This window comes from Aedes aegypti, chromosome 2, assembly GCF_002204515.2.
Source record: "Aedes aegypti strain LVP_AGWG chromosome 2, AaegL5.0 Primary Assembly, whole genome shotgun sequence".
NCBI classification, from domain to species: Eukaryota; Metazoa; Arthropoda; class Insecta; order Diptera; family Culicidae; genus Aedes; species Aedes aegypti.
Window position 1 is genome coordinate 107,060,247 of NC_035108.1, and position 24,387 is coordinate 107,084,633.

At 34.4% G+C, this 24,387-nt stretch overlaps 1 protein-coding gene across 1 annotated transcript in view; it reads right to left on the reverse strand.

Moving 5' to 3' along the window:
- Positions 1-23,777, reverse strand: part of LOC5569427 (nuclear factor NF-kappa-B p110 subunit) — an 81,169-nt gene extending 57,392 nt beyond the window's left edge. Inside the window, exon 1 of the mRNA XM_001658467.3 lies at positions 22,847-23,777. Within this exon, the coding sequence (XP_001658517.2) occupies positions 22,847-22,892 (46 nt within the window). The 5' untranslated portion in view covers positions 22,893-23,777. The remainder of the gene's footprint in view (positions 1-22,846) is intronic.
- Between the last annotated feature and the right edge of the window lie 610 nt (positions 23,778-24,387).

Consider the following 24,387-nt stretch of genomic DNA (forward strand, 5'->3'; position numbering starts at 1 on the left):
AAACTATTCAAAATCAATGAAACAGTCATTCAAGTCATCGTGCAAAAAATTGTGTTCAACCCTCAGTATGATGTATCATGCAAAAGTTTGGGTTCACCTGAACTTACTTAAAACACGAAAAATGTGAAAATGTGAAATCTCATACCAATCATGGGTTGTATGACATTTGCCAGAAAACCATTTGCCAGAAAGCCGTTTGCCAGAATGGATCATTTGCCAGAAAACAATTTGCCAGAATAGACCATTCCCCAGAAAGTCATTCCCCAGAAAGACCATTTCCCAGAAAAAAAAAAATCATTAATATGTTTTGCATAGCAATACTTAAGCGTGAAAAATCCTTGGAATTATTATGCTTTTCAGCGTACGATATATATCTTATCTTATGTAGAAAATAATTGTGTCGTGAGATTTTCCAAAATTTTCATAGTTTTCAAGAAATGAATATGTTTTCAATGTTATAATGATGATCTTCCAGAATATGTTAAACAAACTATTATTAGCATTTGTATTTTCAACATTCTTATAATTATTTTCCCTTCTTTAAATGTTAAGCGGTTCTTCAGAGCTATCCAATACAAGGACTTATATGCTTCATAGGAGGTTTCCCTTCATTATATCATTGGCTGTTCTTCATAATTGTACTGAAAAGGTATTTTGCTCTGCAGTAAACAAAAGCAATGGAAATCATATAAACAATATTGTGTCATCTCAATTTTCAATAATTAGAGTAATAAGTAAAATCATAGAAAGAGGGGTAACAATAAGAATGTCTGCAAAGTGGATTTAGGTGAAATAAAAATGCAAAAATCGGTAAATAGAGAGACACTGACAGCCCAAAAAAAGAAACTGAATTGAAAGTGAGTCGATCATGCAATGAAATTTATCTAATTTGTTATCTTCAGAGTGATTCCTAAAACATAAATCTTCATAACCGAATTGTTTCGTACAGCAAATGACAGATTATGAGAAAAAAAACTGTGAGTTTTTCGGTTTCCACCGTGAATCATGGCCATGTGGCAGTCCTCCAAGAGATTTCTGGTACCAAATAGCTGAAGTTAACAATCAGGGTAAATACTGAAGATTGAAGAGTTTTAAGGTAACCTGTGACAAATGGTGAAACATTATTTTAAAATAAAAAACACGTGCTTAAAATTATTTATAAGATTAAAAAAGTTTAACGTTTTTTATGCGCTGAATATTATATTAGTCTAGAAAATGGATGACCGAAAGAACGTTTGGCTGAGTCATTAGAGTTATACTGTTAAAATAATAATTGGCGCTAAATGTATCGTATTCCAAACAAAATTTTCCCTTCTTTCAATTGAAGGCTATTCTTTTAGTTATTTGCGATATATCGCAAAAATACACTATTCAGCCATATATCCATTCAACTAAACTAATTCGTGCCAAACGTTTCATCTTTTTTTTCCTCAGGTCACCTATATAGCAAAAAAGGTAATTTTACTTCAATTCTGCCACAAATCTTTCACGTTGTGAAAATTTCATAAAACTGATATGAATATTATTTGGCGCAACATTCACGACGCGATTAATGTACTGTGGCAGTGACGCTAAATTTCAAACCATTTTTTCGCTGTAGCAGTTGCTCTTGATGAAATAATCTAAAAGTTGGCTATATAATGTTTCATGATCTACGCATAAATAATATAAGTAAATTCGTGATACCAAAATAGCAGGTATCGTAAAATTTGGCAGCCTTTAATTTTGCGTAAATTTGTTGATCAATAGATATCAAGATTGAAAATAGATTACAAAAAATGATTCTGGGGAATGGCTTTCTGGCGAATGGTACATTCTGATGAATGGTTTTCTGGCAAAAATCATTCTGGCGAATTGATTCTGGCAAATGGTTTTCTGGCAAATGTCATACAATCCAATCATGTACATGCCATTAATTGTGCTCGAAAAAGCTTTAAACTATTAGAATCGGTTGAAAAATGGCAGAGATATTGACAAAAATGAAATGCGTGTGGCTCAGGTGAACCCAAACTTTTGCACGATGACTTGTTTCATTGATTTTTAATAGTTTTCAGATTTTTCTGCAAGAAATTCGTGAGATCTCTTCAAAGAATATAAGATTACGATTCTAATGACACTTTGATTTAAAATGTTGGTCGATCCAATGCTGAGGAAATTAATTATGTTTTTTCAGTGTGTGTTTTTGAAAAATGTCACAATTTTAAGTAGAAATTTAGTATACAAAATTCAAAAAATGTATTTGGAAAAATACTCACGAAGCAAGAATAACACTTTGCCTTTCGAATTCGGCTTAAAGAGTTTCAATTGGACAGGTAATCACAGAGATATGGACTGAACACTTTTGTATGTTTTTGAGGGGGTGAACCCAAACTTTTGCACGGGAGTGTATATGGCGTGAAACATGACGTTCCGTAATACTCTAATAATTTAATAATAACAAATCAATCTGATCAGTTATTGAGCCACCCTTACGAATCATACACATCAGCGTTGTAGCAATTTGATTATATTTTTGTTCGTAATTCGGCTAATTGTAACGATTAATAGCAAAAAAAATTTCGCGTAATAAACCCAAAATTTCGTTTGGTTTCTGAAAATTTAGTACCATGTCGGATTTCGTATCGAACTACTAAAAACTTTTCGCTATTTCGTTTTGTATCCACATGAAAAACAAATGCATATTGCATACCCTTCCCTCTCGCGAAGAGATCGGTCGGACAGATCGCGAGATGGGGTCGTCTGAATTACGGAAAGCCACACATTCGCCGGCAAACTTGTTCCGCTGGTCTTTCGCCGCGCGATACTTCGATGAACCTACCCAACACACCTTTGGTTGATCTACAAACCGCTGCGCGGGGAATTCCCCTGTTCAGCAGAACTCACGTGCGACGCGACACCACTATCGTCAGCGTTGGCCTCCAACCAATTGCGATCGCGTTTTTTTTTGCATGCATGCATGCATGCTAGTTAGTTAGTAAGCCGGCAGAGAGAGACAGGGAGAGACATAAATCGAGTACGTTGTCCGGGGAAATCCCCAGTAGAAAGGCAACGAGCCTCTTTTATCACTACTTTAGTCCTGGGCGCCACAGGGGTTTTCAAACTATGAGGCATATTAGATCAGCATGGAATTATATCGAGTTATATTCACGCTTTCAATAAAAAAGTAACTATCGCTGTTTTGGCCCAAATCCTGTACAGACTGCCGAAAACTAGAGTTTTGTATAGGGAGAATTTGTTGAAACATTTCATCGAAATGTAACATACTTTTCCCAGGAAGAATCTCATCTCAAGTCGAAGCAGTCTCTAGCCCAGGCTCTTTGGTTCAAGTGAGGAAACAAAGAGTGCCGCTTATCGTGGTCAGTTATTCCGAATTTGGAGGATTTAGGCAGGAGATCTTGAACTCCATCAGGGGAATCTAGGTTTCCATCAAAATCGCAACGAAAGGAGACTGTCGCGTTTTGTCGGAAACTCTTAAGGATCGCGAGCTTCTTCTCAAACATCTTGAAGAGAAGAAGCACATTTTTTTACTTATGACAACAAAACTGAACGTTTGTTCAATGTCGTCTTGAAGGATCTCTCAAGTGAAGAGACCAAAAATTGAATACACGATTGACTTGGATTTTCTCCAGTCCAAGTAATCATTATGGAAAGGAGAACCCAATCTGCTATTCGTCGAAAAGGGCTTTGTTAAGAATATTATTTAGTTCACTTTAACTAAAGTGAAACCAGGAGGAAAATTCCAGAACCCCACTCAGTGCAGTCGGTGCCAAAAGTGGGGTGATGGTACATAAAATTACCGCATGGATTCTAAATGCATGATTTGCGGAGTATCTTCTTACGCTAAGGACGTCTGTCCTGTGAAGGAGGATACCAAAAAGTTCATATGCGCGCATTGCGGGGGCAGTCATAAGTCCAACTTTTGGGATTGCCCATCGCGTAGGTGAGTCGTCGTAAATTTTATAAATGATTCTGAAGCTCCCTCCCTGGTATATTACTAATGAATGTCATAGAATATCCAATGTTGAAACATTGTAACAAATTTCGAATAAAGTTATTAGCAATTTTAGACAAAAGTCGTTGCAATCTTCTATTGCCACGATAAATTCGTTATATATCTTTTTTTTTTCTTATAAGCTGGTGATATCAACTCACCTGTGAATTCTGAACTGCTACGGCAAATTAAATGTAATATGTTGCTAACACAATGTTAATAAATGCTTTCTTTAGTTTTACCAAATTAGGGTGACAGTGTTTTCTAACATAGAACACTCATATATAAAAAATGAGTGTAATGTGTTGAATGATACTAATGAAGAATTAAAAAAAAATATATCCTGGTATATAATTTGAACACCAGAATATGGTATTCGTTTGCCGTATTTTTCTACTCGGGAACATGCCGTACTGTTTTCGCTTTCTATTATCGTATGGAAACTAATTCTAACATCCGATTCGAGGAATTATATTGACTTTTAAGTATCTGTCTTAAGTATAACTGCATGTGTATATTTGAGATAAGGTGCGATTACATTGGATCGAAACACATGTTATCAAAATCATCTCTAGTATAATAAAATATGTTCAAGAGGGAATTGTGAGGGAATTGTTTCCAGTGAATGCATTTTCCAAGATAGCAGTTTCATGTATTTTCGTTGAATTAAGACCCTTGAAAATACAATGAAATGTTGAGGCTTTTGCATTTTATTGTTTCAACCATGTAGTCTATACCCACGGGAAATCACTCACAGTAAAAATCTTCTTTGACCTATCCGTCGATTGACCCCAAGCTGTGAGGTACTTCACCTTAAGTTTAGCTCCACATAACCAACGTGTCTAAATATGTTGAGTTTAGGTATGTGATTGCTATCTGATTTGCGGTTGGAATGTCATTATACTAATTATGGGATCGGAAGTGAGGGTGGTTTTTGCGAGGGTTTTCAGGTATTGGGAAGTACCCTCTTTTTCTCAACCACGATTGAATTTAATAATCGGAAACTTTTGAAGATCATTGTACCATGCCCACACAGTTACGGATCACCCACAGTGACGGATCACTTTGGCGTTAAACATCGGATAACTCGCTCAAGACATAAACGTTGACGTAAAACATATTTTTCCCATGTTATACTATTTGTCTTCTACCATTTGTAAACTTAAGCACAACATTCAACCGCTTAATAACGATGTATTTGACAAATGTTTAGTTGGTACCACACAGCTATCATTATATGGTCGTTTTCTGTAAGAAGTGCCGTCAGCATTCATAAGCTCCCACAAGTGGTAAAATTCATATTTAAAAGCACAAAACATGCTCATTTGCTTCGATTTAGTGTGAATTCATCTTTAGAAAACAGTTTTCTTGATTGTTGATTCTAAATACCGAATATTAGCACTTCTAACTAGGGGCCCAAATAGCCGTAGCGGTAAACGCGCAGCTATTCAGCAAGACCAAGCTGAGGGTCGGATTCGATCCCACCGGTCGAGGATCTTTTCGGGTTGGAAATTTTCTCGACTTCCCAGGGCATAGAGTATCTTCGTACCTGCCACACGATATACGCATGCAAAAATGGTCATTGGCATAGTAAGCTCTCAGTTAATAACTGTGGAAGTGCTCATTAGAACACTAAGCTGAGAAGCAGGCTCTGTCCCAGTGGGGACGTGAGAATGTAGATTTCTACCATTTTAAGCATTGGATTCGACATTTTCAGTCAATAGCACTAAAGATAAAACTAATACAACATCCAGGTTGGAAAATTTCATTTTTAGCAGACAAAAATGGGTGGAAAACTTGGTGTAGAGCGAAAACAGTTCGTGTCTCAGTTACTACAATGCAGTATATCACAAAAAAGGACATTTTACCCTTGTTTCCAGCTCTAACAATGCTATTTTTTGCAGTAATATGTGACACAGTGTTAACTTTCACCAAATCATGCAATACAGATGCATTGAGTTTAAAATCTCTTGATTTTGCGCACTGATCCGTAATATGTCACAATTTGATCCATAATATGAAAATTGATCCATAATATGGTTTTCAGAAACCGATGCAATTTTTAATGTTTATGAAATCCTATGTAAATATTACACTCAAAACAGTTTACTAACCGAAGTTCCAATTTGAAACGATTCAATTCGTGCTTTTCAATTACAATTTTACGTTTTCCATGTCGTTTTATTGAATTTTATAGGTTGGACTCCACACTATTTGATCCATAACTGTGAGGTCATGGTATGCCAAAGCTTCATCTTAAGGTGAGGCACCACATTAGAATACAGTTAATTCTTCTTCTTCTTGACATCACGCCCTCACTGCGACAAAGCCTGCTTTTCAGCTTAGTGTTCAATGAGCACTTCCACAGTTGACAGGAAGTCAACGAGATTTCTATTACGAAAAGATCCTGGACCGACCGGGAATTGAACCCAGACACCTTTAGCATGACTTTGTATTGTAGTCGCGGACTTTAACCACTCCGTTAAGGAAGGCCTTTTTAGAATACAGATAAAACTATCTAAAATCAGTAAAACCACACCAAAGAGATTATGCTCTGTATATATTGAAACAATGTATGTGAGAGCGTTTTACTTATCGGATCATGTTTAACCCGGAAAAAAATAATATCTCCAATTGGTACAATATTTATCTAGGATGGAGTTTGATTTCCTCGCTTCTGGATGAGCACCACAAGGTCAACGCGTTGACTTCCCACAAATGTAGCAGAACCGGTTCACTGAAACACGGATCGGATTCATTAGCCTAATTTGTTGGAACCTGTTTAGTATATGAATACTAGAGCATCAATTTGCAATTTTTTGAATAGCGAATTGTGAATTATCTGCTGGCTGTTGGCTGCTTCAGAATCATCTCCAAACCTTTATTTTGAATTCTATATAGATCCTTCTCCCTAGCATCAGCTATCCTATATTTGTACAGCGTTCAACATGAACGGCCTGGAGATTGATTTTAAAATCAAATGCTTGTTCTTGAGACCACGTTTTGATTTTCTGTTAATAATTGGATGCAGACATTTTATGGATAATTGTTAAATTTAACTTTAAAGTTCTCAATGTGATTTTCGAAAGTCAAATTTTGTATTTTGCATGAGCTCTGTACTTCATTTCGCGAACCCCTCTCATCGCGAAAACAAGTCTACTTGAAGGTTTTAAATATATAGCTTTTGGTTTATGTGGGAAGAGTTTTGGAAGCATTAGGATAAATATTCCGTTTTTGCAAGTATGAAGAAAAAATATCCAAACTTTTTGCAGTCTGCTATAGGAAGTCTTTCAGACTTGGAGCTTTGATAATTAACCTGAAGTGAACGATTTGACAGATAACTTTGAATTATTCTAACAATGTATGTTGTAAAATTAAAGTTTTTTTTTTTTTTAATTTTACGATCAAGCCTTCATGGCACTTCCGCATGCATTTTCTATGTCTAGAAGAGCAAGACCAGTAGAATAGCCTTCAGATTTGTTGGAACGGATCAAATTTGTTACACGTAAAAGTTGATGAGTGGTCGAATGTCCATGGCGGAATCCGAACTGTTCATTGGCAAAAATTGAATTTTCGTTGATGTGGACCATCATTCTGTTCAAAACGACCTTTTCAAAAAGTTTACTGATGAAGGAGAGCAAGCTGATTGGACGACAGCTAGAAGCTTCAGCAGGATTTTTGTTTGGTTTTAAAACTGGTACAACCTTGGCATTTGTCCATTTGTCAGGAAAATATGCCAACTGAAAGCATTTGTTAAATTTATCAACTAAGAATGATAAGTTACTCTCTGAAAGTTTCTTGATAGTAATAATTTCCAAAAGGGCTTAAAGGCAGGGTGCAATTAAGATATTTTATATTCAAAATTTTTGTTTTTTAATTGAGAAAATCGAGTTTCTGTAGATTCTACCAATATATTTTATAACAGGATCAAGACGGATCAAGAGTTTAAGATCATCGTCTATAATCACGATTTTGATTGTTACTTCCCATTTTAGTATTTCAGTGCCCCTTGCCTCTAAAATGGAATTAAATAAAGTTTCGAGAACTATGTCAATATCAAGTTTCGTTTGCAAAAAAAATTTAACATCAAGATTACTATCGATGTATGTTTCATATGTATTAAAATCGGCTCGTGAAAAATTGAAAACGAAGCTGATGATATGATTGAGTATCCCTTCATGGAATATTTGAAATGTAACAGGGACACGATCAGAATCAAAATCAGCGTGAGTAATCAGTTGACTTGCTTAGCCGAGGCTTACAAAGCAAAGTTATGCTGAAGGTGTCTGGGTTCGATTCCTGGTCGGATCAGGATCTGTTCGTAATGGAAATTTCTTTGACTTCCCTGGGCATAAAGTATTTTCGTACCTGCCACACGATATACGAATGCGAACATGGAAACTTTGACAAAGAAAGCTCTCAGTTAATAACTGTGGAAGTGCTCAGAGGAACACTAAGATGAGAAGCAGGCAGGGGGTCACAGTGGGGACGTCATGCCAAAAAGAAGAAAAATGTTGTTAAAATAACTAACATTTTGCACTACAGCTTATCAAAATTGTAACATATGTTGTTACAAAAAACACTTTGGGTAAAAATCAATTATGGTAAAGCTATACATTTTAACTCACTTTTTGGGTAAATATTTTAAAGTGATTAGGTTTATTTTTAGAAAATGACACAAATGATATAAAAAGGTTTAATACTGTCTAAAAAAAACAAGTCTTTAACGGGAATGTACCAAACCACCCAGATGGATCTGACGCCCCAACGATAGAGGCTATTGATATACTTGAAGTAAAGGGTGACACAAGCTCCACTGGTTCTACATCTTCTCATCCTAAATGAACATGGACTTGGTGTTCTTCAAATTGCTTACGCTTCTTAACTGTAAAACATTACGTCACAGTTACTGGCGTAAACAATCGACAAACTGATTTGTTCTTGGTAATTTTGTTTCAGACAATAAAACACAGTTATAGTATGTCCTGTTATGATATAATTTTGTTATAATGATGAACGTAGCTGAAATTCTGTTCCAGTTATAACAGGATAATTTAATCAGCTCAAATGGAATAAAATAACGTATTTTTTTCAAGAAGCTCTATTAGACTATATTACACTGCGGAACACGGTTTTGTTTTTGTCGTTTTTGGTTGCTGAAACCATTGCCGGTTTTCAAAAATATCATAGAACATCTAGTTTTTGAGATATTGGCTGTTGTAAATGCAAAAATTGACTATTTTAGCCAACTTGCATGCAAGTTTGCCAGCTTGTAAGGCAATTTATTTGCTTAATTTGTCACAGTATTCAAACATTATGTGTATAACAATACTTATCGGCAAAGTTTAAAATACTTTCGATGCGGAAAAGTTATTTTTTGATGATTTTAAAAAGCATTGTATTTTACCATATAAGAGAAACGAAAAATTTTGTATGGAGACAGCAAACATGTCGAAAAAATCGATTTAATTTAAATTTAATCGCGCAATTTCAACCAAATTTATTCCAAAATGAAAGTTTAAGTGCAAAACAGCATGCTTTGCGTATAAGATCACATTTTTTTGATAAATTATACTTTAAATTTCATGTAAACATCAATAAAATCAATGTTTTATACAACTTTGGCGACCTGTAGCTAAAAATTGTGACGTGCTGGACTGGAACATTTCTGAAAATGGTATCAGATTCAGCTACCCCAAATCTACTCGAGACACATATTTTGATCCTTGAGACACGCAAAAATGTCATTTTTGTTACGCTGTGTTATTAGGGTCGGAAAACGTTCCGTAAATAGGCAACATCGAGCCCGAAACCGTTCGACCTAAAAAGGCACCGTAAAATGGGGTAACTTTGATAGTTTTTCCGAAGAAAACTTGAATATTTAAGCATGCTGTTTCAAAGAATTACAATTTATATTTTTAAAACAAGTACTGACATCCTAGCTATCGCTTGCACCTGATAGATTGCCAAAAGATTTATTCTGAATGGATATATTATTTTTCATAATTGAAAGTTGGTTTTCTGTTTTGCGGTAACTTTGATAATGGAGTATAAATCGAACAAAATTGAATGAATTACGGAACATTTATAGGGCATTGCATACCTCTAGGCGTTTAACGCTATATGGAAATTTCTGACTTAGATTACAAAAATGGTTCCTGTTTGTAAAAATTTTGTCTTGGATAAGTGACGAACTCATTATGACTTTATCAAATAGTGATCGTAGAACACTAGTGATTGTCTGTAAGCGTTGCAAAAATGTTAAAATCTTGTAATTTTTTAGTACACCCGATTCTGTTTTTGCACTTGGGATGCGTACCGTGCAAAAAAAAGTTTTCAGTTCATATTTCAAAAACCGTGCAAAAAAGTAATACCATTTCTCGACGTTTCATGCAAAAATAAGGTTTTGGCAAAAAAAAATATGTATGGAAACTTTTATTGCAGGGCCGTGTAAAAATAAATCCGTGCAAAAACAGAATCGGGTGTGAGTGGAGATGAACCAGCCCTGGGCTGAAAATCTCCCTAATAAAGATAATAATAATAATAATAATAGAATCGGGTGTATTTGCATATAAATCCTTACATGCACTTGATTACAACGAAAATAGCTTTGACATGAGATGTCATACTAATAGGGGAAAAGCACCAATTTTCGACCCAGCTCAAGTTATCGACCTATTCATACGATTTTGGCCTACTTTGTAAGGAAATCCGGAAATTGGCAGAGAATTCTTTTGTTGGTCGAAAAGTAGTGCTTTTCCCCTACTCATTTCTTTTGCATTTCTTAACTGATTGACAGAAACTTCGTTATTTTGTTTAATATGTTGTGGGTCTCGCACTATCAAAGTTACCCGCATTATCAAAGTTACCCCGTTTTACTTCTTCTTCTTCTTTCTGGCCTTACGTCCCCACTGTGACAGAGCCTGCTTCTCAGCTTACTGTTCTTATGAGCACTTCCACAGTTATTAACTGAGAGCTTACTATGCCAATGACCATTTTTGCATGCGTATATCGTGTGGCAGGTACGAAGATACTCTATGCCCTGGGAAGTCGAGAAAATTTCCAACCCGAAAAGATCCTCGACAGGTGGGATTCGAATCCACCACCCTCAGCTTGGTCTTGCTGGATAGCTGCGCGTTTACCGCTACGGCTATCTGGACCCCGTTTTACGGTACTGTTTTAATATCCTTTTTAATTTGCAAGAACAATTAGTGTTGTGTTCCGTCTCGCGTCGAGTTTTATGTGATCGTAGATGAAGTTCTTACGTTGCCCTAAAATGGAATGTGAATTATTAGAATCTTCTTTAAATTAAAAAATTGAACATCTAAAATTTTGAAAAAATATTAAAACATATTGAGTTTAAATACAAATACTACAAGAGCAATCTCGCTGAAACCAGGCCGCCATCGGCACCCATCGTTAGAATTCCAATTTTATGTCATTGATCGCTAGTTTTCGATAAAACTTAAGGGTGGTCTTTTCGGTTTTCTCAAATTGGTGGACCCCTCGTACGCCAGCTAGATAAACAGTTTGCGAAAAAGCCCATTTTTCGATAAATCTAGGGTTTTTCTTCACGTGATATGTCTCATATTTCCCTTGGAACACATAGCAAGCTTAGTGGCATCGCATAGCGAAAGCATATAGCTTTCATTTGAAGTTAAAAAAAATTTTGGCGGTCATTTTGAATTTGGCCGCCATCTTGAATTTTGTTAGAAAAAATCGTTTTCTCACCATTAGCGCACCGCTAGTTTTTAATTTTGAGATCACCATCAGAAAGCTGAGAAAAAATTGCGTAAGGCTACAGAAACTAGATGAGCAATGGTATTTACGCTATGAAATGAATGATTTTCTAAATCATGTTCTACGATTTTGACATATATTGCGAGTGCAATCAATGCAAACATCATTTTTTGTACAACAAAAAAAAACAATCTTTCAATCGTTGATGTTTTATTCGAGTCGAGTGAAGAATAAGAGTATTATTTGAAGTGATAAAATCTGGCGGCCATCTTTGATTTTGACGCCATTTTGATTTTAAGTAGTAGAATGAATTTTTCACCTTGCTAGCACTGAGCATGTCGAATTTAGGAGCTACCAATAAAAACAAGGTTACGTATACTCTTCTTCTTATTATTCTCCATTTTCCTGACTTTACGTCCCTACCGGAGCTGCGCCTGGTACTCAGCTTTATTAGTTATAAATACAGGTTATTAAATAGGAATTTTCTTATATAATGCGGTTTTTCATAAGAGAATAATTCTTCGACATACCTTTGAATTCAGGAATAATGAATAAATAAATTCAATGAATGAAAATTGTTCAAAAACATTGATTGAAATAAACAAAAAAAAATTACCGTGTGCATTTTTGTCATTGATTGAATTTTAAACTTCAATCAATGACAAAAATGCACACGGTAAATTTTTTGCGCGTTGGGACATTAGTAAGTCTTGTGGTAATATCTGTAGTTTCAACGTAAAACATTGTCAAAAGTACACTAATTTACAAGGATGGAAATCTAGTGATCATGATAAAATAAATGATGCATCGCGGTTATTCTTTGTCATGCGAGCATAGCAACAACGATAAACCATTAGTCGTCAAGTCCTAACAACAAACTTTGCTCCGCGAAAAATGAATCGCTCGGCATGTGGGCTAACGATCAATTGTTTGCAAATTTAAGTCATAACTTTCGGAGGATTTCTACGCCTTTATTCTGTGATCTACCTTCTGGTATGCCATTTTTGATCCGAAAGTCAATCGGGCATGGTTTGGGTGATCGCAACATGTTACAACATCCGACAAACGGTTTATCCCGCGACAAACAGTGCATCAGATGCTCCATATATCTTTACTATGCGCGCGTAGTGAGCTGTTCAAATCATGCTTCGGCAGGAGCAAAGGCCCTCTTAGACCATTCAAACACTATGTTGTTAGTCGCTAGAGTCGATTTTTTTCCATCCTTGCTAATTTATAATGAAAATCTTAAATTTTTAAGAAAAACAAATCTTTGATTTTCTGAACCATAAAGTATCGTTTTTACTACCGCCCAACATGCATGTGAAAAATATCGAAATTAAAAGATGATAAGCAGGCTTTGTTCTAATGTGGACGTAATGCAAGGTATATCATTTTGAGGTTGGAAAATCTGGCGGCCATCTTGGATTTGGACACCATCTTAGATTTTAACAGAATGATTTTTTACCATCTCACGCTCATCATGTTGAATTATGAGGCCTCCGTTAAAAAAACATCAGATTCTTTCTTTCTTATCTTATCTCAGCTGTTCAACTGATTGTTAATTTCTATCAATGGTTTTAGACCAATAAAATGGAAGAATAAATGCTATTTTTCAACTCGAAGATATGCAGAACAATCATTCAGGTAGCAAATAAGCGTTAAAAATCCTATTTAATAATTTGTTTTTGTTCACAGCTGGGGGCTGGCCCTGTTCCAGTAGGGACGTAACGTCAGGAAAAAGACGACAAGAAGAAAAGTAAGTGTAAAGGTAGCATTAATATTCAATATGTTGAGTATTAACAAGGTGAAAACTCATTCTACTCCATAAAACCAAGATGGCGTCAAAATCCAAGATGGCCGCCATTTTTTTCACTCAAAATAATACTCCCAGTCTTCATCTGACTCGAATAATACACCACCTATTGAAATCTTGTTTCTTTGTTGTACAAAAAATAATGTTTGCATTGATTGCACTCGCCATATACGTCAAAATCTTAGAACATGATTTAGAAAATCGTTCATTTCATAGGGTAAATACCTCATATTTGGTAAGTAGGCTTTGACCGGGTTGCCGGTATTGTTTCTGCGCTTGTCAATTTTTTTCCATTTTTCAGGTGGATTTCATTTCCAAGCAATTGGTTTCGAAGGTGGACATTTTACGATCTGGAACATCGAGGATTTGCATGAGACGAACTGTACTGACAAGTTTGGTGCTTGTGGAAAATAAAAGCTGTTTGGCTGTTTGGCCGTGTGCTGGTGGTGTGAATTCGAATTTGAAGGAAGAAACTCGAACAAGCTGATATCGTCAAGGATTTGATGAAATAGAAACGAACTTAAAAAATCAAGCTTCAACTAATCAAGTTTATTTTTGTGCTGGTGAAAATACTTGGTTGGCATCGACGATCTCAAGTCGTTGTATCAGATTGAAGTTCCTTAAGTATAATTTTATTTATTTTATTATTCTAATTATTATTACTCGTATACATTATCAATATTATTATTATATTTGTTTATTTTTTATAATTACCCCGTCAATTTTCCATTATGGAGACTGACGGGGATGGGACATCCGGTGAAAATAGTGAATTATCTTCTACCAAACGTTTTCGTATTAAAACTTATCCCTCCAGTTTTTTAGGTCCTTTTGTTGTTTATTTTCGCAAAAAGGAAAAACCTATAAATGTTCTTTTAATATCTTCGGAAATTTATAAATTGTATAAATCTGTCAAGGAAATTAAAAAAATTTCTCTTGACAAATTGAGGGTTATTTTCGGATCTCGTGATGACGCAAATTCATTACTAGAATCTAAACTATTTTGTAATTCATATCGAGTTTACGCACCTTGTGACTCGTGTGAAATTAACGGGATCATTTATGATGAAGATTTGGATTGTAATGATATTGTTAATTTCGGTTCTGGCAAATTTAAAAATAAAGCTATTCCACCTGTGAAAATTTTAGATTGCATGCGATTATCGAAATTAACATTTTCTGATAAAAAATCATCATACATGCATTCCAATTGCATAAAAATTACATTTGAAGGATCTGTTCTACCAGATTATGTAGATATAGACAATGTTATTTTTCAAGTAAGACTTTATTATCCGAAGATTATGCATTGCGATCGTTGCCTTCTTTTCGGTCATACATCGCAATTTTGTTCGAACAAATTAAAATGTTCTAAATGTGGTGAAGGTCATTCATCTGTTGATTGTAACAAATCTTCAGATATTTGTATTTATTGTGGTAAAAAACATAATTTCTTAAAAGAATGTTCTGTTTATATTGCACACCAAACACAATCGAATCATAAAATTAAAAATAGAAGCAAATTATCATACTCTGAAGTAACTAAAACAATTTCTGATTTACCCTCAACGAATATGTTCGCTCCTCTTTCACAGAATGTTGATAATGAGGTATCAAATGATGATCACGAACATTTTGTATATAAACCTCCCAATAAAAGAAAAAGAATTATAAAATCAATTATAAAAAATGATGATTTTACAAATCCTCAACCATCAACATCATTTGATACCAATTTTCCTCCTCTTAGTTCTCCTACTTCTCGAGTTATTCCTGGTTTTCAGAAAAATATGACTTATTCTGAAGAAAACTCTAATGAAAAAAATAACAATTCTAATTCTACTTTTCAAAAAACTGAAAATTCAGGTGAAGATAATTCTATTTTACATATTTTGGAAGAATTGATTGAGTTTCTAGGTTTAAATGAGTTTTGGAAAAAAATAATTAAGATAATTTTACCTTTTTTGGCCTCCATTTTTGAAAAATTGAATTCAATTGGACCCCTCATTTGCTCTTTATTTTCTTCGTAATGGCTTCATCCAAAAATTATAATTTAAACATTTTGCAGTGGAACTGTCGAAGCATAATTCCCAAAATTGATAGATTAAAAGTGTTAGTTGTTAATTGTGATGTAGATATATTTTGTTTAAATGAAACGTGGTTAGAGGAAACTAAATCGTTTCGAATTCCATCTTTCAACATTGTCCGGAAAGATCGCAACACTGCATATGGTGGTGTGCTTATTGGGATTCGAGAAAATATTGAGTTTAAATATTTGGATTTTACAATAGATTCAGAAATTGAATATGTTGCTGTTTCTATTAAACATAATGGTTTGGAATTTTCAATTATTTGCATATATATTCCTCCCCAAACTAAATTTTCATTATTGGAGCTTAAAACAATTTTAAATAATATTCCATCCCCTTTCTATATACTAGGCGATTTGAATGCTCATAACTTGGCTTGGGGTAGCCATAAAACTGATGGTAGGGGTTCACTTATAATGGATGTAATTGATGACTTAAATTTAAATATTCTTAATGATGGTTCTTTCACCAGGATTGTTGTACCTCCTGGTCGCCATTCTTGTATTGATTTATCTATTTGTTCCAATTGTTTATCCATGAATTCTTCTTGGGAAACTGTTGAAGATGCAAATGGAAGTGACCATCTTCCTATATTGATTAGTATTTATAATCCTAATTTCAATCAAAATAATCTAGAACATTGTGTTCCTGATTTGACAAAAAATGTAGATTGGGTTAAATTTTCTGATTTAGTTTCCCTTGCATTACTCAGTTTTGATAATTCACTTTCCATAATTGAAAGTTATGATAATTTTTCAAAATTATTAGTTAAATGTTTAAAAAAATCACAAACCAAAAAAATAATGCAATCTACTTCTAAGAAAAAACACTCTTCATTTTGGTGGGATGAGGATTGCACCATTGCTTTGAAAAATAAATCTAATGCCTTTAAATTATTCAGGCGTTCAGGATCTAGGGAGCATTATATTTTGTATTGCAAAACAGAAGCTCAATTTACCCGAGTTACAAAATTTAAGAAAAGGAACTATTGGAGAAATTTCATTGAAAATCTTGATTCTGATACATCTTTATCAAAATTGTGGACTGTTGCTCGTAACATGAGAAATTATAATGTTTCTAATATACCAGTTTTGGAATACTCGGAAGATTGGATTGATCAATTTGCTTCTAAAATATGTCCTGATTTTACACCATTAGATATAAAATATAAAAATTCTTCATCATATAATTATTTCCCTAATCTTTGTACTGAATTTTCTATTGAAGAAATGGATCTGGCATTATCAATTACGAAAAACACTGCACCTGGTATTGATAATATAAAATTTATAGTGTTGAAAAATTTACCAATTGATGGGAAGTTACATTTACTTTCAATATATAATAATTTTTTATTTCAAAATATTTTTCCAATGGAATGGCGTTTTGTAAAAGTTGTAAGTATTTTAAAACCTGGTAAAAATCCTTCTCTAGTTGAAAGTAGAAGACCAATTAGTTTATTATCCTGTCTTCGAAAATTAATGGAAAGGATGATTTTAAATCGGCTTGAATTATGGGCTGAAAAAAACAACATTTTTTCTTCGTCTCAATTTGGTTTTAGAAAAGGTCGAGGTACACGTGATTGTGTAGCTCTTTTAACTTCACATATTGAGCTATCATTTAACATGAAACAAGATGTAGTTTCCACATTTCTTGATGTTTCTGGTGCATATGATTCTGTTCTGATAGATTTGCTCTATAATAAAATGATCGATTGTAAACTTCCCTTAATTATTGCAAATTTTTTGTGCAATTTATTTTCTTTTAAAATTATGCATTTTTTTCATAATGGTGCAACAAAAATGATTCGTTACAGTTATTTTGGTCTTCCACAGGGGTCTTGTTTAAGTCCATTTTTATATAATTTATTCACTAGAGATATTGTTTCTATTATTCCTAATGGATGTTATTTCATTCAATTTGCTGATGATAAGGTTATTTCCATCAGTGGTAAGAATAGAGAAGTTATTCGTCATTTTATGCAAAGTTGTTTAGACAACATTGATACATGGGCGCATAATAATGGTTTTACTTTTTCAGTGCAAAAAACTAAATTTATTATTTTTTCTCGAAAGCACTCTCCAATTGATATTGACTTGTATTTAAATAATCACCATATTGATCAAGTTTTTGAATATAAATATTTAGGAATATGGTTTGATCCTAAATTAACATGGAATAATCATATTCAATATATTCAAACCGTTTGTTCCAAGAGGATTAATTTTCTTCGAACGATCACTGGTACTTGGTGGGGAGCTCATCCCAGTGATTTAATTACACTTTATAAAACAACTATTCGTTCTGTAATGGAGTATGGTTGTTTTTCTTTTGGTAGTGCTGTTCAATCGCATTTTTCTAAACTGGAAAAAATTCAATTTCGTTGTTTAAGAATTTGTTTGAAATTAATGAATTCAACCCATACTAAATCTGTTGAAGTTTTAGCTGGTATTACTCCTCTCCGAATTCGTTTCGATGAATTAAATTGTAAGTTTTTATTTCAATGTTTTTCAAACAATCATCCAATAATAAATATATTGAAATCTTTGTATGAAATTAATCCTTCCAGTAAAATATTGAGCTCATTTATTTATTGTTCTGCTCATAATGTCATGTTAGATACATCTCCTGGTTTTCATGAATACAGCATGAATGTTCACTCTTTTCGACCTCATATTGATTTTACCTTACATGAAGAATTGAAAAATATTCATCCAAATGCTCGTGCTTCTTTTGCTAATTTATTATTTCAGCGTAAATTTATTGGAGTTGAACCCAAACAAATTTATTTTACAGATGGATCTTTGATAAATAATGTAGCAGGTTTTGGAGTATTTAACTTTCACATAGCACATTTTTTCAAATTAGAAACTCCTTGTTCCATTTACATAGCTGAGTTAACAGCTCTTCATTTTGCTTGCTGCTTGATCAAAAATTGTGCCCCAAACATTTATATGGTGTGCTCTGATAGTTTTAGCAGTCTTCATGCTTTGAATACTATCAATTTTAATTTCAAAACAAGTAATATTATTTTATCTATTAAAGAAATATTAAATGATTTGTTTTGCAGAGGATTTATCATAAAATTTGTTTGGGTTCCAGCACATTGTAATATTTACGGTAATGAACAAGCTGATTCTTTAGCAAAATTAGGTGTTTCTCGTGGAATAATTTATAATCGTGTAATTTATCCATCCGAATACTTTTCTAAATTGAAACAACATTCTATGGACAATTGGCAAAATACTTGGAACGCTAGTGATAAAGGGCGTTATTGTTATTCTATTTGTCCAAAGGTAAAGTGTTTGCCTTGGTTTGATCAATTATCACTTGGACGTTATTTTATTTGTTTCTATTCTAGACTTATGTCTAATCATTATATATGCAACAGTCATTTATATCGCATAAATATCAAAGATTCAAATCTTTGTGAATGCGGTGAGTCATATGAAGATATAGATCATATTGTCTTTAATTGCACTCGTTTTAGTTTGCCAAGAAAGGCTATTTTCGAAAAAATTACAAAATTGGGTCACAATATACCAAATTCTATCCGAGATATTCTGGCGTGTAAAAATTTGAATATTTTAAAAATTTTATATGGGTATTTTAATGAGATTTCTTATTTTAGTTGATACGTTTTTTATATATTTTCAGATAGTGGACCTTCCGTATAATTTGTTTTTCTTTGGAGATTTTACCTGTTTCAGTTCCAGTCACTTGGATACAAAAGGACCCTCATGATGATTACGACGGCTCCGATATGGATCAATTCCGGATGAGCCTTTAGTTCTTAAGTTTTCTTTTTGTAATGATTTCAGAAAAGATAAAGAGGTTTTGTGCCTTTTTGAGAAAGATTCCAAAGTGAAATCACTCAAAGGGGTTTTTCCCTCTTTCAAAATTGAAGTTAAAAATAAATAAATAAATAAATAAATAATAGGGTAAATACCATTGCTCATCTAGTTTCTGTAGCCAATCTTACGCAATTTTTCCTCAGCTTTCTGATGGTGATCTCATAATTAAAAACTAGCGGTGCGCTAATGGTGAAAAAACGATTTTTCTAACAAAATTCAAGATGGCGGCCAAATTCAAAATAGCCGCCAAAATTTTTTTTAACTTCAAATGAAAGCTATATCCTTTTTCCAGAGCGTTAATGATTAATCATAAATTTAATCATGATTATTGATAAATGGTTAATCAAAAATGTTAATCATTAATCATAACAAATCAAGAGTTAATCATCAATTACTAATCATAATCATTGCAATATTATGTTTTAATCATTAATCATTAATCATAATCATAAAGATCGCTAATTTTATTCAGTAATCATAATTTTAATCGTAAGTCAAACATTTAATCAATCATCAATCAATCATTAAGCAAAGTTTAACAAATTTTACAACATTACCTTCTAATTTATAAATACATTTTGCATTTCTTATATCTTATGACACGAACAATGAGTGTTTATACCCAAGGAACGTCCAAATCCAACCAAGTACAGCATGGCATTGCTTTGTATTGACGGACGTTATCATCAGACTAAAAAGGACCCTTAAATATTTCCTCCATGTAAGACGGTGCATTTCTCAGTTGTATTTGATCCGAATCGTAAAACGCGGTTGGAAGCTTGTGAGTGGTACCATTCAACATGAAGGATTGCTGCTTATAGGGGCAGATCACTAAATTTCGACTTAGCACTAGTTTTTTGGCCGTTTATAAGATTGTTGTATACTTTGTAGGAAATTCCGAAAATTGTCACAACGTTTTCGAGATCAAAAAAGCTTTCCCCTCTTCGTAATGCATTTTGTAGAAACATTTTCAATTTCTTTTGAGTCGCACCGTATGAGCCTACCCCCTCCCCCTTCGAGCATTATGTGATTTGTGGACGGTGCCTTAGGAAGATGCCATTTGGTTATTACTTTTATTAATAATCATTGATTGATGGTTAATCATTAAAAGGCTAATGATTAAATGCCCAAAAGTATGCTCTAAACGCCTTGAAATATGCAACAAACGAGTTGTTCATTACATAATGATGAATTTGTCCCTTGATTAGCAATAAATCTGATATAAAACCTATTGAACATCGTTACAGCAAATATTCAATCGCAAACCGTTTTTACTAAATAATCCCAATACATCCCTGGAAAATTAATTCAATGGTTTGGTTTGAATTCATGAAGCTATGGAAAGCTAGGTTTCAGAACTACGAATATAGTGCTTCACTTTCATTTTGGAAGATTTTTTGGAGTATGATTAAACAACTAATTGAATTTTAACATTTCACTTTACAAAAAGAATACTAAAAATCACTAAAAAGGCGAGCAAATACAATTAAACTTTTGTATGTATAAAAATAATATAATCATTTGATAAGCAGTATATTAGAGTTACCAGGGGTTTTCTCGCCTTATTAATGATTCTTTCAGCACCAATATTTAAATACTTTCCCCGAGAAATCGACACACCAACCCGGCATATGTTCAAGTATATCAATTACGCTTGAAACTTCCGTTTAAAACTAAATAATTCATGAAGTTGAATGTGTCGCAAGCTACGCTTCACAAAGCCAATATATTGACCACTACCTCCAAGATACAGCCTCTTTAACCAGAACAATTAATCACGATTTGTGATTAAAAACTGTGATTAATTTGCCATAACGAAGTTTAAAAGATTTTTATGTTGGATTGTTTGTTAATCATGAGTAATATTCATGATTATCCAGTGAATCCGAAAATACTGACAGCGTATAGCGGCACCCATTGTTTCCTCACTTGAATCGAAGAATCTGAGCTAGAGGCAACTTCGGTCATGGACTATATATGATCGTGCGAGCATTGTTAGCTACAAAAAATCCTACAAGCACATGCTAAAGTTCCTTGGCTTGGCTGCGCTGTGTAGTTAGTTATTTGGGAGCACAATCCAAAATCATTCCCTAAAAGGAACATAAGGCGCCATCCACAAATTACGTAACGCTCTAGGGGGAGGGGGGAGTAGGCTCAAGCGTTACGGCTCATACAAAAATTTAAAATTTTTCGTACAAAAAGCGTTACGGAGGGGGGGAGGGGGTCAAAAATTTCCAATTTTAGCGTTACGTAATAAATGGACGCCGCCTATGTTCGTTTGCTATCTTATCTATGCAAATGAATTTATTTGTTTGAAAATCGCATTTCAATATTAGGATAGAGAACTACTTGGGCACTTCCAGGATTCACTTTAGCATGAAAGTTTTGTCACCCAAATTGTCTGATAGTTTGCATTAGGAAGTATTTCAATTAGCAATGGGCCATTTTGAATCGATGTTCCGAAAATCGATTAATTTGTTCCGATTAATCGATTTTTTGAATCGATGTTAGCAGCACTCAAAATCGAGTGAATCGATTTTTGTCATTCGATTTTTTGTTTCGATTCAAAAGGATGAAATTCATTACAATTTTTAATGATTGATGAACCATAAACCTGATTTTTAATCAGCTTTATAGTGCATTTTGTCTTCTTTGAGTGCCTGTTTTTGTAAATTGTCATATGAGCTTGAAAATCGAATCGATTCAAAACCATCGATGTTCTGGTCAATTTCGCCCAACGCTAATTTCAATACGACGCAAGTTATGGCCAAATATGAGCTCAGTAGCTTTTAAAAAATACCGCTCTACCGCAGTGAATCAAAGTTCCCAAGAATAGGTTCCGGCTCATAATAATTAAAAAAGTGAAAATTGTGTCATCAAATACTGTGGACACAAATTTGCAGCAATAAAATCTCAACTTCCACTGACACTCTTGCCAAAAAAAGCTACACCAGGCTCCACATATTCATAGCCTTTATCACCGTTAATCGTATTTTTAACATCGAAGTGATAAAAAAAAACAACTGCAAACGTTACCCTTCCAGTCGCAAGGCAAACACATCTTGATCACATTTGCAAACGAACAACGACTCGCACAGAGTGATAAATATTTACCAGATTTATGGTTATCATAAAAGCAAACCCTGAAGTTCCCTCAAACTGGTTTTGCTATTCAGACAAAGCCAGGTTCAACGTATTTCCCCACCGCTCGTTCTTTTCGAATAAATAGTCTCGAAAAGCTGCACATTATTAAAGGCAGCAGATGAATGGACACATTTTGATTACTTCCGAGAAGCTCAACTTCACAGTCTTCTTCGCGTGTCTGTGCTGCACTGTTCTGATGGTAATTATCACTCACCGAATAACTCATGCCGGTAGCTATCCAAATTGAGTAGTGTTGACATGATGACTGTTGAACGGCTGCTCCTCAGTTGATGATGACTTCAATAACGAATCACCTATTTTTTCACGCTTTCACACACACGCCTATTGGTTCTTATCGCCACGTTATCAGCACGGTGTCACTGAAACGGTGAAAGTCAACACGATTCGATTCTTCAACCTCTTCACTAAACTGACGAAATTGATCCCCGACCTGTTCAATCGAGTGTGGAAGACCTTCGCCTCCCTCTATATGTAGTCTACAAACATGCACTGCGCAAGTAATCTACGGAACGAAAAGTATTCTGCCAACGGCTAGGCGATTAGTTTGCTCGCTCTTATCATACCTCACAACGAAGCACAAAAAAAATCTCAAAACATTTCTCGGAATTCGAAAACCCAACGCCACACACAACGACTAATCAGCACAATACGTTCGTATGTTTTGAAACCTACACTGATCACACTTCGCTTATCTTCTCCGCAGCAACTTTGTACACTTCCTCCGTCAACCGATGCGCGATTGAAAGCTCTCGTCCGATACGCCAAACATTTATCGACTTGCTCCGAAAGCTCCGACAAATCACTTAGAAGTACATAGATTACAACCCAACACGAGAGTACGGGAACGCGCGACTTCGGCAACTGAGCCGCTCAAGCTCAGGATCAACACTGAACTACTGAAGGGACGAGCTGAACCGGCTATCGATCAAGTGCATGAGCATGAGGACGGAGAACGTAAACCGGCCGAGAACAGGAACACTGAATCACATGTGCACACATGCCTATGTATATGAAAGACTTGACTTAACCAACAAGCAATAAGCACAAGCTAAACCGCGAATGCATCTTAATTAGCTACATGTTATATTAACGCCCCTATGACGAACACACAGACGCGCATCACGTTCGGCGTAAAACTGCCTGCTGGAAAGGCGGGTGGAGACGGCTATGCCCTATGTGACTTTGTGATGTGCGGGTCCCGACTAGGTGGGTGTAACTGACGAACACCTTTTTTGGGAACAGTGAGGCATCGATTTCCGTAACAGTTTTGATATACGTAGGGGAATTCGGGGTAAAACCGACACCCTAAGCTTATTGATAAAATTTATGTACTTTAGCTTGTTAAACGAACCTAAAATTGTTGTAGAATCACATATTTGGTTATAAATCTATCAATCCTTGCAATCGCTGTATGATATATTAAGGTTATATAGTGATTTAAACCAAATTGATATTTCATCATTTTTAGGTGAGACAATTGAGAGTGCGGGTAAGATCGACACCCTGTTGGGGTAAAACCGACACATGCACTTTGAGGAAAATTTATACGTTGTAAACATAACCATCACATTACAAATTCAAAAGAGTGCTTTAAACATGACTTTCGGCATTCATTACCCCTTCTTTCAAAAGGATCATACACATATTACGTAAATTATTGAGGAGAGGCCTAAAATCCACTAAATATATGTGAAAATTTCAAATGTCCCATGCTGTTGTTGGGGTGAATACACA